The 15,469-nt window shown below is 31.9% G+C and overlaps 1 protein-coding gene and 1 pseudogene across 1 annotated transcript; one reads left to right on the top strand and one right to left on the bottom strand.

Annotated features, from left to right (window-relative positions):
• Positions 1-4,956: 4,956 nt before the first annotated feature.
• On the bottom strand, positions 4,957-5,526 carry LOC106341282 (protein RALF-like 19). Its single transcript, XM_013780085.1, has one exon. It carries the CDS (start codon positions 5,414-5,416, stop codon positions 5,087-5,089), a length of 330 nt encoding a protein of 109 aa, XP_013635539.1. The 5' UTR covers positions 5,417-5,526; the 3' UTR covers positions 4,957-5,086.
• A 5,227-nt stretch (positions 5,527-10,753) lies between these two features.
• Positions 10,754-14,108, top strand: LOC106340916 (annotated as a pseudogene).
• The last annotated feature ends 1,361 nt before the right edge of the window (positions 14,109-15,469 follow it).

Genomic DNA, 15,469 nt, shown 5'->3' with positions numbered 1-15,469 from the left:
AATTAAAATATCTATTTTAAAAAATAATATTTCACATTTAAAATAAATTATATTATATAAATTATATTATATTTTAAATGTAAAATACTATTTAAAAAAAAATATTGTAAATTAATTTTAGAAATAAAAATTTTATTTTCTAGATATAAAAATAATTTTATGATATTATTAAATAAAATAAATGAATTAATTATAGATTTTCCTTAATTTTATAAATTATAAATGTAAATGCTCTTCTAAAAGCTTCATATGAGAGCATTGGCCAGAGAGCATTTGGAGAGCATTAGCAATTAGTAAATGTTTCTATAAATGTTTTTCTAACAATTATTGATTGGATAATGTAGAGTATAATGCTAATGCTAATGTTCTACCAATCAAGCTCTTATAGAGATTAACCAAACTGATGTAAGAAAGTTCTTTTTGATATAAAATTCACATTACCAAAAAATAATAATTTGGTCGTAAACTTGCATGATTTTTCAAAAAAAGCAAGCTTTAACTTGCATGTTAACTTAAAAGGTTTTTGACAAGGAGTAGACAAATTGAGAAAGGAAAAAGGAGTGGCGGAAAGGAGTAAACTCAAAAAGAGTGGGGATACTACTTGAATTTGAATATACCGCTACAAGGAAAAGGTTTTAAAATTCTCACTTTTTACTCGGGTTTTACTTTTCCAGTTGATATGATATGGATATGCTAGGAAGTGGATTTAAGAAAACATGCCTATGAAAACTTAACATTGCTCGGTTCAGATTTTGGATTGATTGACTGTGGTGGGTCTCTTAGTAAATGACCTTTTACGGCAAGTGTCATGTCCTAATCAACAAGTCAATGACTCTAGTCTCCTCTGCATTGTGGGGTATTTTGGGTTTACGCGCTTTTGTAGCGTATGGGTCTAAACACGGCAGGCGCCTTTAGTCTTCAGAATCAAAGGTGGGAGCGTTAAGTGCATGGAGGTTCCCTATAGGGAATTTGTTGATCTTTAATGTTGGCACAGCTAGGTTTCTGTTATTTCTCTTTATCTCATTCTTTTCAGTTCGTTCTCTTGTTCTTTCTTGTTTTCTACGTTTCTCTCTATTTATTTAAACATAAACAAAGAAGTGCCGCCTTTCCTGCTTTGAAGCAGTTGAAGTTGTCCAAGTTCCTAACCGTTTTGTTATCTTGTGGAGCGATCCGTACGGGGTCTGAAGATACAACGGATTTCGTTTCGGCGATATTCCGAGGTGTGAATTGGCTGCTTTTAACGTCACGATTCAGTGTGACTATGTTCTATTCCGGCTTTGACGTGAACCTTGTTTTGACTCATTCGAGTTTTACTCAGAATTCGCTGTCTTTTTATCCTAGAGGTTTCTCTATATCTATCTTTTATGTTGTATTGTCTTATTGTAATGCTCGTAGAGCTAGGATTATCTCTTCTTCAAAGTGTAGTCCGATTGTTTAAGTATTAACGAAAGTTGTGTTCCAAAAAAAAAACAAAGAAAAAAGTTACCCCCTTTTTGAAAAGAAGTTACTCCACCTTTCTCTCTAAGCTTTGCTTGATTCTTGGTCTTAGGTACAAAGCATAAATGACTTTAAAAGAGAGAAGTGAAAAAAACTAATTGTCTACATTGATAATTTGGATACATTACACACAAATCTACATATAATAGATTTCTCTATTTACTATATACAATACTTCTAGCTTAAAAACCTTCTCCTACTTCATACATCTAGGTACTCGTCTATTTTTACAAGTAATGTTAACCAATTAACCTTTTCACATTAACAACTTTTAATACTGTGGTCTAACTAACAATTTCTTACCCAGCCAAGTTATTTAGATACAACCACTCTTGGGCCTAACTCTACTATTAGCTCAATGACTAATTCTAGTACTAAAACCACTAAGCTTAAAGTATTGATTTCTCTTGTTGACTTCTGTGTTGAGTGCTGGCTCATTTCTTCTTATTAACCAGCTTCCTTATGGGTTTGCTTTTCTTTTTGTTTTTTCTTCTCACTGATTTAACCCTTTTGTAGGATTTAAAAGGATACAATTTCTACAAGCTTTGATTGATGAGTTTACCCTGGGTCACGTTATTACGAGGTAGTTCATGGAGTATATGCTTGAAGACTTAAACATGAATCTTCCAACAAAATTATCCACGTGTCACAGAATTGATTGGGCAATTCTTGAAGATGGGAAATTCATTTCCAACCATAAGAATATAAATGAATATTGCATGTTATATATTGAAATATTGGTTTGAAAATATACTTTACATTTATTATTCTTAAATTATTTTAAAGAGTGAATTTTATATAAAGTTTTTGGTAAATTGTAATTAAAATATACAATAACAAAAAATTATGTTTTAATAAAATCTCATGATTTTAATAAGAAGTCATAGCAATTTTCCATATTCATCTAAATTATTTAAAAATACGGTTTTAAAAATTAAAATTAAAATCATATTTTTTTCTTCTAATTATATTTTTTTTTTAAATTTCAGGTTGTTTAAAATTTTCACTTATGTAATTATCTTGAGTAAGAGACAAAATTGCAAGTTAAGAGTATACAACTATATTGAAGATTTACCCACGTTTTGGATAGTACTTATCTTTGAATACTTTTATGATGTAGAAATACTTATTTAATGTTACCAAAAATCATGTATCGGAAAAATTATATCAAGAAGGAAACCTCAAACAAATTGGTAAATATATATATATAGTTCACCTAGAAAACTCAAATTCGTATATATACCCTATTTTTTTTTCCTCACTTCAGTTTCTAGATTCTTTGGGAGAGATCTATTATTGCATGTTAACTATGGGGACATCTAACGGGGCCATTCCATCGTTCAGAAATATTTGATACAGCACAAAAGCATATGCTACAAGAACCGAATTCACCAATAGTGGAAACCATGTATCAGGTTTACCATGCACATATCTTTCTTTTTATAACTGAAATTTTGGTTTACGTCCCAGATTATAGATACGAATTGATCAGAACTTGATATTATTGCTGATGACATTAATTGGTATCGGATTATGGTATTAAAGGTCGTGTAAATAAAATGTTGACTTGTATCCTTTGTATAATAAAACACAAGTCACCTATCCAATCATAATCTAACACTTGGCAAAGTTTTACAAAAATAAAAGCCATCAAAATTTTTTTTTCTATCTCCTCCTATTTTTATGCAATCTGAATTCTTAACTTCCATTCCTAAATTTTTTCATCCCACGTTTTTTTTCTGTTACCAAACTGTTTTCCTTTCTTCCTATATAATTTACAAATGTACTGGTTTTCTTCTCTTAGTTTTATATATATTACCAAAAAAAAAGCTTTTAGTTCGTTACTGAAGTAACAAAACCAGGAGCCATATCATGTTATCAAGAGGGTAAGTGATTCATTATTACTATTATAGATTTATAGTGATGGAAAATCTATGTAATCAATTCCACTTTTTCTCTTGTAGATTAATTTCCTATCTGTTTTTGTCGATTATATTTTTAAAAATTCTGTTACGTACATGCTATAGATGGGGAAAACTGGAAACATATGTGAAAAAGATGAATCATCGACCACAAATTGAGGTAACATAAAATGTTTCTAGAAGAGAAATTGCTAACAACGAAGAAAGTCTCAAGAAACATACTATAGCTTCATTTGATTGTTACTGCAAAAATTAAATCCCTTTTTCCTGTAACTATCATCATCAGTTCATCACGATATCAACGATTTCATCTCCTATATATCATTTAGTCAATTTTTAATTTTCAATAACTTTACTCTCCTCTTCTTCTTTATCATTCCATCTTCTGTCTTCTTTTAGTTTTATGTATGGCAGAGATCATTGTTCTAATACATTCTTTTTTTTTGCTGAAAATATTTCTATATCATTCCTTCTGCATAAGTAAAGTTGAAGATTTTATCAGATTATGCCTTTATTTTGTAACTTTATTTTCACAACATAATGGGAAATCCGGGTTTTGTTTCAGAGAGTACTACTATCATAGATATGAAGTTAATCTCAATTGTTAAAAGCTATATTCTTGGGTAAAAAAGTTAACGCAATTACACTTTTAAATATGATATCTAAAACTGTAACACAGCTTTGTATACAGTTTTATGTGGGAAGGATATAGAATTCAAGCTTTTGTGAAACATACTTTTTTGAAAAAGCTTTTGTCAAACAAAAGGTGATAAAAATATTATAAGAGAATTAGAAAAATGAGAATGCGGTTGATTCCTTTTTACTAAGTATTTATTTAAAGTTTTGTTAACTTTACTAATCGTATAAAAATATCTGCAAATATATAATTAAGATATGAAAACATGTGTGCATGAAAATATTCAATTAAGAGATTTAATCACATTTTACATACATTTATAGATTAAACCCGTTCTATAAAATTTATACTTTTGTACTATGTATTTAATTGTATGTGTTATCTATGATTAGAAAATATGTGATAAAATAATAATCTATTTTGATAAACATTACAATTTTATAATCACTAATTTGGATGACAATGAATTAATTGATTCGTGCGAAGCACGAGAGGTAAACTAGTTTGAAGATAAAATGCAAACGTCATCATCAATTACAATTCCAATTTTTTTAAACTTCACACTTCGTACTTTATGCTACACACAAGTTTTAATTTAGCATAAACCACAAGGTGTTTTTTTTGGAACTCAACTTAGCTCAATCATAAAAGAGTTATGGAACCATGTCAACTGCTACAAGGCTCAAAGCCTGTTTTGCCAACAAATCAGCATCCCTGTTTCACATGATTGTTCTGAATCAGACTTTGCGGTTTTAATGAGTTGGCTCGAATCAGATTCATAAACCGCAGGGTATAGAAACATCATTTAATTACTTAATTATAGACAAACGAAAGACGTACAATTAATTTATCTATAAATATAAAAGAACAACATATGAAGTAGACGTTGTATGCATTAAAAGAAAATTAAAGAAAACTAATAGAAAAGGAGGAATATCAAGAGTAAAAACTGGTGTTCTTTTTTTCTGTTTGCATCATTTGCCCTCTCGCTTCTCTGATCATGTTGTTGGTATATATATATTTCTTCAAATTAAGAAGCGTACCTATAGCAATGTGTGATGGCGCTGCAGCCACGCCAGTACGGATTAACCCTTTTCCTCTTCTCGCAATCGTAGTAAGACTGGCCACGATGGTTGCACAATTTGTTCTTCTTAATTGCTTCGTAACTAATGTACCTGCGCCTTGCGGCTAGTTGCCGCCGGTTGGTCTCAGAATCCATCAAGGACTCGAGCACATCATCGTCTCCAATGCAACCTTGGCCATTGGCACAAGATTTGGTCAAAAGACATGTGGCATTGGCAGATTCGGCGACTACGGCTAGGGTCAAGAGGACAAGGATCAACAAGAACTTGATATCCATTTGGTTTTCTTTGTGTGTTGTTTGATGATTAGATGGTTAATAGAATTCTTATATACGCCCTTCCTTGTGAAAGGAGAGAGAAAATAGAAGTGGTATTGGAAAAGATGTCATGAGGGATGTTTGTTATGACGATGAAAAAGGGGAAGCAGATAGTGCTATGTTATGGTTTTTATTTTTGTGGTTGTTAATTATTTCTGTTGATTGATTCTTAGTTTAACTTTATTAATTTTTATATGTGGCACTCCTCTTGTAGGGAGAGATTAATTAATTAAAATGCTCGAATTAGGTTGGAAGCCCGAGAGTTAATTGAGGAGATACTTCCAGCATGCTGCATGCATCTATGTCTTTTTTGCACATGTATGTTCGTACCTACAAATAGGTGGATCAGTACATGTACGTAGTCCATTACATAGTACGAATACTTTCTCTGCGTTATCAACGAGTTCAAACTCGGGATAGTCTATATTAGTGACAAAGAAACCCACCATCAAACAGATGTTCAAATACAATAGTTGTTAAAAAGAATACAAACTCCAAATATTTAAACTACAAACAAATGTCAATATCACAAGCGTGATTATGTATTTCTGCAGTAGCCATTCTAAACCAACCGGATCAAGAACTCAACTAGAGTTTTTCGTTACAAAACAATTATATTTTAATGTAAGAGTCTTCAAAAGCTACAGGTATTTGTGAAAATGTAAATTCACAAGTTTGCTAAAGGTAGTACGACGTATATGCTGTGACAAGTTTTTTACAAGTTGTTAAACCAGTGATGATTTTTTTTAGTTTTGGATACGATCGACCAGACTTTACCCATAGCTAAATGCCCTGTTCCGAACTACGCTAGGCGCTAGTCGGGCGGCAGTCTCGGGCCTAGCGAGTTATCAAAAAATCGGAGATTAAAATGAAAAATAGAATGTAATTGATTATACATGACATTTTACTATATTTATAAAATACTGAAAAGAAAAAAACAATTGAAACAAACACTATATTTCTCACTTCAGAAAAGAAAAAGCAAACTTATTCTACCAGCCTCAACCGTTACGTACAGGGGTAGCCATATCACCACCAGCTCCTGCATTACATCAATTTTAAATGAATAACTTCCACAAAAAATTACTTATAAAATTACTTCAAGTTGTTTACTTCTTCCACGAAGTAACAGAGATGTTTTCATCTCTCCTATTCTTTTGATTTGGAAGCGACGACATCATATCTTCTTTTCTTTTTTCTTCTCTTGATAAAGACTATCCTTCATTCTAATGGTTTTTGAAGTTAGGAAAACGATCAAAATTGTGTACAAAATAATTCTGCAAAAGATAAAGCAAACTTTACAGATGGCTTACAGAAATTCACCAGTATACATTGGTAGGTGGTGCATACGAGTTCGTATTACGGTTATTTAGCAAATGATTTAGCATTAAAGTTATGTCTCAGCATTTAATTATTTGATGTTGTGCAGTTTTGAATCTTTTTTGTTTTGTTTTGCAGAAGAACCGATGTTACCACATCTTCACACGGCCATGACTTTCTTCCTCTGACCAAAGCTCTCGACTAAAAACGAAGGTCAATAAGCAGACTAATAAAAGTGAAATGAAGAGGTATGATTGTCAGAAAAATCAAACTTAATTACAAGTAGATTCTCTGCTTAGATTGAAGAAACAAAACAAGAAATTCTAGATTAAACTCGACACAACTAAAGAAGAATGGAAGATAAGGGAGACTCTCAACCCACATACCGCTCACGTTTTGATAAATAGGTCAGATGCAAAACCTTTTAACCATTCAAAGGAGCATTAAACAAAACTTTGCCAATAAATTATTTTTTTCTCTTTAAACATCAATAAATCTTAAAAAACATTTTATGCTTGAAAATTTCTTAAATATCAAATTTATACAACCTTTAAGTGACTATTTTGAACAGTATTTTATGTAATAAATATCATATGCGTAGCATATATAAGCATGTCTGGACAGGCCTGAGACCATTTTGAATTTGGTAAAATAAAATAAGTAATCAGCTAAATATGTTTACTTTTTTTGTCGACAAGTAAATATATTCACATATAAAAATTATTAGCATACTATCTCAAATTTTGGTCAAACAAGTATAATATCTAAATTATGCAATATTTATTTTACTATATTTCACTGATAAATATAGTAAAATGTCATGTATAATCAATTATTTTTTATAATTATTCATGAAAAATAGATTTTTGGTTCATTGATTGTATGTTTTGTATTATTATTTAGAGAGATAAATAAATATTTGGCAAAAATATGTAAAACATTAGGAAAATATTAGCAAAAATTTAATAAAAAAATGAAATGATGACGAGAAAAACATGAAGAGCCTAAAGAAGATGCATAATATGTGTTGGAGAAGTTAATGTGATAATTACATATATAATTCTACAAGCATTTGTTATTATTAAATATTCATCTGATATTTTTATCAAATATATGGAAATTTTACGACTGATTTTCAAAATACCTGAAGGTAAAAATTATTGTGTTAGTTCTTCTAATTATTATTCAAAATTTATGACATTGCATACATAATATATATATATTCATACAATATTTATATCCGCGAATTCGCGGGCAACCACCTAGTTTTCCTTTAATTTCAAGCGGATAGATTTACAGCTCGGACCCTGATCCTGGCGCGGACAATGGTTATTATACATTTACACTAATATGATTTTGCACAAGAGGCAGATGCATCTTCTCATGTAGGGGGAATCAACTTAATTTGGAAAGTGTCCAAAAAGAAGAAACGAATAAAGGAAACCCCACAAAGAAGCTGAAATTAGAAGAATAATATCAACTGCTTTTGATCAAGTATAGAAGGCAGACATCAATGTAGTGATCGTCCAATTCTAGCTGTACCAAGATGAAGTTTTTTTCAGCTACCTTGTTGCTCGTGCTTCTATTTGACTGATCTTATTGGTTTCAGTTTTCTGTTTCTTCTGTGTCAAGTGATGAATGTTTTTGTTAATGTGGCAAGATCATTAAGGTATAACTAATGTTGTATCCACTTCTTGGTTTATGTTAATCTCTCTTCGGCTATATTCCCTTAATCCCTTTACATATATGAACTCTGCCAAATCCTTTTTTACTTCTTAAACGTGTTCTACAATAAAATTATGTGTACTTACATATATACATATTTGATATAGCAAGTGAATACACATACAGATACATACATATATATACATATATACATCATACTATACATTATACAATGACACAACCTAAGTTTTGCGAAATTTTAATTAACTAAGTTTGATCAAACAAACTAAACATTCCAAGATAAACATAAGACAAATAGAGAGTTCATGGTTGTCTAGCTAATATTGCAAGCTTGTCTGCCTAGCGGTTTACATTTTCTTTTCTTTTTTTTGACTATAATAACGGTTTACATTGCCGGAGACATAATGAAAAACCAAAATTGGTAGAGAGGATTCATAAGATAGTGATATCTCTTAGATATGTTGCAACAGAACGAGGTTAACCACACCAGGATGTTGTAATGGTAGGCAGATTTTTGGAAGCTAAGTAATCCGGATTCGAAGCAGCCTCACGATATTGAATATGTGTGACCATTTGGATATGAGACCATACTTTAAACCTCATTTGAATATCTAGAAATAGGGTATTCTCCCATTGGAAGATTAAATTAAGCCCTTTCACAGGCCCATAATATTTCCACGTTAATAATAAGAAAAGAACAACATTAAAATGCTTCATATTTGAAATTTCAAAGTCAGTTAAACTAATTTTTTTTAAACACTAGTTAATTATGATATTATAAACTATATTACAAAGATGGTTTTACCACCGACAATGTTTTACATGTCTTATAAAGATCCACGTATGACTATGTCAGTCATTCTATGATATTCAACATGCTAAAATCTCATGTTAGTTTTTACTCTTTTAATTTGCATAATTCATCTTTTGTGAGATTTGTAATCCAAACTTCCTTTTATAAAAGCATTAATGAAATTTTAATAAAACCATTAGATTAAAAGGGTTTCTGCTATTATTTTTAGTGGCATATTATTCTTATGACTTATTGTAGTGTATTGAAGTCATATATATTGTACTATACTAATCCAAGTCTGGATACCAAGCCGAAGTAATTTCATGGGAGCAAACCTTTATACAAATATTTGGTAATATTTCTAATAGTTGTCTCCCTAAATAATTATTTTGCCAATTTTAGATGAACATGTGAAAATACGAAATGGTAGTTGTAGTGGATCGATGTGAAGAAAAAAGAAACAAACAGACATAGAGAAGACAAGGTTTCTGCCACATAATTTGTGGGTGCCTGTTTGTGTAAATGGTTAGAATCAATGGACGTGAGATAGACAAAGACAAGAGTGATTATACATAGTATAGTTTTTGTTTAGTAAAGATGTTTCATCGATATTGATTGCCCGTTTCTATACATTTGATTTGTTACCTTTTAATACGAATTTTAAAACTCTGGCTATTATATGTATTGCATTTGCATATGATATTTTTCTCTATAGAGTACTTCTACATTCTACTCTGATTATTTACAATCGCTGAGTGTTGATCGGGACATATATGTAATGTAGCCAAAATACGAATGTGGCACAAAAGAACGTAAATATAACAACCAAGTGAATAAAGGAAACAAAATAATTATAATTTGATTTTGATGTGATTTACAATACCATGGTGGTGCTAAATGATAAAAGCTTACCGAAGATTATTCGTAAGTAATTGCAACACAAAAGAAGCACGAAACCTAAAGTGCGTCAAAATCTATTTTGAAACTTAGATTGTGATGTATGTATATGTAGCATTTGATAAAAAAAAAGAGTAATTAATACCGAGCTTTAGTTATGGATATTTTTTTGTGTTCAAAAAAAAAAAAATTATGGATATTTTTTTGTAATTATGGTTTTCACTTTCAATCCCACTTTACGCAAGAGGGAGACAAAGACAATGTAAAAAACTCCATGAACTAAGCAAGATTTAAGTAACTGAAGCAATTTAAAGATGTTTGATACGAAAACCTTTTTGAATTATTTGGATGTGTAAGCGTATAGTATTGGTTCATATTGTTGAAATTTACACGTCACAGGCTCACAGCAGACATGAATTGCCACGTGTGGTCATAGCCAGAGTCTCCTCTAACTCTTAAGTAAATTTACTTTCTCATTAAATCGTTAGTTAAGTGTAGAAACAGACAACTAATCGGTACTTAAATACCGTGTTCTAACTTTCATGGTAAAAAGAGTCCCTTGATTTCGAAATTCTTGAGAAATAAAAGATGATATCTGCCAATCCCAAATCCTAGAACTTGACACTGTTAATTAATAAAGATGGGGTATAAAGGCGTCGGTTTGCCTACCCACACGGCTACAACAACGCGTACGAAGCCATCTAAGATGTACAAGGAGAAGGAAGATGTTGTACGTTGGATCTTTAAATTCGTAGGACGTCGTAAGAAGATCCTCTTCATTATCTCAATTCTTGTCTTCATTCGCGTCCTTTACGTCTGGCATGGTAAATTACTTTTCTTCGATTGTTGTGTAGTTATGGTGATTTTTGAGTTTTCTTATAGCTTATGTTTCAGTTTTAGCTCACTACTTGGACAACCTCTTTTCTCTTCTTCTTCTTCATATTAAGCCTTTTCTTAAGACTTTTCTAGTAGAGAAAATAAACCTAAAGCACTAAAATTACAAAAATGTAGATGGATTCTTTTTCGTTCCTGTTTCTACAAAACAAATCGTACACTAGAGCCGATCGAACATAACCAGATGAAACATTGGTTGTGAATCTCAAAACTTAAAGAATTAGTATATATAAACCATAAAGTTCCTAAAAGATTTAAAAAAAATTATTAAAGGTTTTAGTAAATGGTTTATATCCGAGAACCGACTATGTGGTAAACAGACCGATGCATCAAACAAAAAAATAGCCAAATGAAAATTATTACAAAAGCCTCTATGGTATTCAAAATGCGGGTAGGTTTTAGTTTATGATTCCTGTTCTTGGCAACTGCATTTATGCTCTATGTTTTGGTTGTAACCAGGTGAAGAAGGTCAGAAAGTTGAAGCTCCTCACAGTGACAGTACAAATAAAGAGCCATTAAGCAATATCCATAACAATTTATCTTACGTGGGAAAAGCGTCAAAAGCGTTTCGGCCTCGTCCTCCTCCATATTTTCGTGGCTATACACTTCCTCCAGATCATCCCTGTAACAGATTCAAGTTACCTCCTCCACCAGCTGACAAGAAGAGAACCGGACCACGCCGTAAGATCTCTCTCTCTCTCTCTCTTGATTCTTATGTACACAAAGCTTTGAGCTATTCTGTTTCTTGTGTAAGCAAAACTGTTCTTGCTGGTTTTGCCTTTTCCAGCATGCCCGGTTTGTTATCTTCCACTAGAAGAAGCAATCGCCTTAATGCCAAGCTCACCGTCGTTTTCCCCTATTCTTAAGAATCTAACATATATACATGAGAAGCCACTTAACCGGAAAACAGAGTTTGGAGGGTCAGATTTTGGCGGTTATCCGACTTTGAAACAAAGGAGAAGATATTTTAACATCAAAGGAACAATGAGCGTGCATTGTGGGTATGTGTATCTCTTGAGTTCTTGTCCTTTTGACAAAAAAATATTCTCTTGAGCGCTTGTCACGTTTTCTATGTGGACTAATTTAACAATCCTTTTTAACTAAGATTTGTCAAAGGACGTCAACCTGGAAGGGGAACAGGATTTGATATCAACGAGAAAGATCTTCTTGAAATGAAGCGGTGTCGAGGGATAGTTGTTGCTTCAACAGTATTTGGTCATTCTTTGATGCTCCTCCAGTCATTTTAGTCCCTTTTCTTGTGTCTCACGGTATCTGATGAAGAAGTTCTTCTACTCTTTTTCAGATGCTTTTGACGATGTGAAAAGCCCTAGCAATATTAGTAAATACTCCGAGCAAACGGTTTGCTTCTTCATGTTTATTGATGAGAAGACCGAATCAAGCTTGAAGAGAGATAAAAGGTTTAATAGAACCACCAAGAAAGTAGGGTTATGGAGAATTGTTGTTGTTCACAACCTTCCTTATACAGATGGAAGACGCAATGGAAAGGTAACTTATAATATAAGTTATCTATTTTCTGAATATGAATCTTTATGACCTTTCTTGTTTCAGGTACCAAAGCTTCTTGTCCATAGGCTGTTTCCGAATTCTCGGTATTCTTTATGGATGGATGGGAAACTGGACCTTGTGGTCGATCCACATCAAATTCTAGAGAGGTTCTGAACTCATTAGTCTCTGTGACTGTTTCTGCCACGCCATAATCTAACACTCACCAACTTTTTTAGGTTCTTGTGGAGGGAGAATGTAACATTTGCAATCTCTAGACATTACAAACGGTTTGATGTATTTGTGGAAGCAGAAGCAAATAAAGCTGCGGGTAAATATGCCAATGCTTCAATAGATTTTCAAGTGGATTTCTACAAGAAAGAAGGTCTAACACCTTATTCTACAGCCAAGCTCCCAGTAACAAGCGGTATATGTTAATTATGCTTTCTTAACATTATAATATAAGAATCAAAACATTTCAATGACTTGTAGTGGTGGAGATCTGTAGATGTACCAGAAGGATGTGTCATTTTAAGAGAGCATGTTCCAATTAGCAATCTCTTTACTTGTCTTTGGTTCAATGAAGTTGATCGCTTCACTTCTAGAGATCAAATCAGTTTCTCAACAGTAAGAGACAAGATTGCTGCGAGAACAAAATGGAATGTGAGTATGTTTCTAGACTGCCAAAGACGCAACTTTGTGGTTCAGGTGATTCTTCTTCTTGCCATTGATTTTCATTTTACAAAAAGACCAGAATCACTTAAATGTTGTACTTGTCAGTATCTAGTGAAAGTCTCAAAATTGGTAATTAAAGACCCCATGAGGTATGCGTACAAGCAACATGATCACTCAAAATCATATTTTAAGTAGCAGAAATGGTGGTGCTTAGGACAAAAGTGGGTCATTGCTTAAACCCAAGATATTTTTTAGGACAAAAGACAAAAGTGGGTCATTGCTTAAACCCTAGATATTTTACAGGATTAAAGGCCCATTTTAAATTCTTACAAAATATACAGAAATACAAAATAATAAAGAAGCAAAATATATATAAATTATAAAGTAAGTCCTATGATGTACAAGTGAACTCAATTAGGTTTTAGAATCAGTGTATTTTTAATAGACTTGACCGTGAACAATGCAGAGATATCATCTAGCGGATCAAGAGAAACTGAAGAAGAAACCAAAAGAAACCAAATCCAATGGCCATACTCCCTCCACCGGCATTGGTCAGCAGCGATTTGCCTAGAAAGTTGAACAATGTGAGTCAAGTCGTGAGCATAACACAACCTAAAAGGCGAGGAAGAGACAAACAGTTAAGTGCAAGGACAGAGAAAAGCTAATTTGCCTACAAGATCACCAGAGGCAGCTTAAGAACAATTGGTTGGTTAATTTATTTCAAAGAGTTCAAAGTCAGTCTTTTAAGGTAACTGCACTACATACGAACACATTGTAATTGGACATCATGTTATAAAGAAAATTTCTTATGATGCATATCTACGATTATGTAACTCATTGTTCTTTAATTATTCACATTAGCAATCGAGCATGTATAAGGAATATAACAAGGTTTTGTAATCAAAATCATCTATTGGATGACTAACTACAATACGCAATTTGAATTATTTATATAAACTTTCTTATTATTACACAGTACAACATGTATGAGCAATATGGAAAACATACATATTGCACATGTTGAGTTTCTCATTCATAATCTCATACAGTAAAAAAACAATTAGCCGTAGCTCAATGGTAAAATACATAATTCATCTGATATACGTAGACGAAACCACATTATTAGGTTTGAGTATTTATGTGAAGTATTAGAGTAATAACACCGAGATTTCATGTTTAGAAATAGAATTAGACACCGAGATTTCATGTTTAGAAATAGAATTAGAAAAAGTGCAGAACCATAGTTACAAAAATTTTAAGTCATGGCGAGAAACAAAAGCTAAAAGATATATAATCGAACATTTTTGAATGGTTATGGTAGTGATTAGTGAAGCAACATCGACGGTCCACAAAGAGCAAGTGGTGGGTAAAGTAAAGAGCTTTCCACCAAAGTAAATAAATTAAGTAAACAGAGTTTGTGTCCATTCAAAGTTGCACATTAAGAAGAAAGTGGTAATATAAAAATTTGAAATATAAAGAAAGGGTTCCACTTTGTATATAAATCATTGTGCTAATGGAATCTGTTGTCATAATAGTTTCTCCACTTTCTTGATCACAATCTACCGCACTGCTATTATTCTATGCACTTGGATCAGTAGATGTACACATACTCGTATATGTAATGTATAAAGCAAAAAAAAAAGCATGGCCGCTGCTGAATTATTGCTGCATTTTATGAACAGTTCCTTGCGTTTTGGAATATTGAAAGTATGGAATATATTTTAATCGTCGCCGAAAGAACACAATTAATTTTAGTCAATTTTGTTTAGTGAGATGTTCAGTGTGTTTAATCTGATGTGAGGTAGTCCATAGCAAATCTCCTTTTTATAGTGATACAGAAATCAGTACACTTTTTACCCAGTAGTATACAAGACGACCAATTGACTCTAATATTATCAAGTAATTTCGTGAAATAATCATGACCTGAATAAAGTATAACATTTGTATTAATTATCTCGATCAAAGACATAACCGGCCGTGAGTACAAGTGTTATCAACGCACGTCATATGTGTTCGATGTACAAGGTTATCTTAACAAACAAGTACGTTGACATCATCAGTCGTATATCTAAAGTTACATTTTCTTTTACCTCTATTGTATTAGGAAGTATATTTCTTTCAAACATATTTTGTTTATATCTATATTATTAATTTTGGTATCTCTTTTGAATAGCATAAAATCTCGTAAAATAATATGCATGTTATATATACTAATATCGATAAATGCTCGTTTTAAGATTACAAAT

Source organism: Brassica oleracea, chromosome C4 (genome assembly GCF_000695525.1).
Source record: "Brassica oleracea var. oleracea cultivar TO1000 chromosome C4, BOL, whole genome shotgun sequence".
Taxonomy (NCBI): domain Eukaryota; kingdom Viridiplantae; phylum Streptophyta; class Magnoliopsida; order Brassicales; family Brassicaceae; genus Brassica; species Brassica oleracea.
The sequence above is the reverse complement of the archived record's forward strand: the minus strand, read 5'-3'. Positions and strand labels throughout refer to the sequence as shown.

What these genes read in the sequence shown, in the direction of transcription:
- LOC106341282 (XM_013780085.1), bottom strand. Translation starts at nt 5,416, where the DNA reads ATGGATATCAAGTTCTTGTTGATCCTTGTCCTCTTGACCCTAGCCGTA.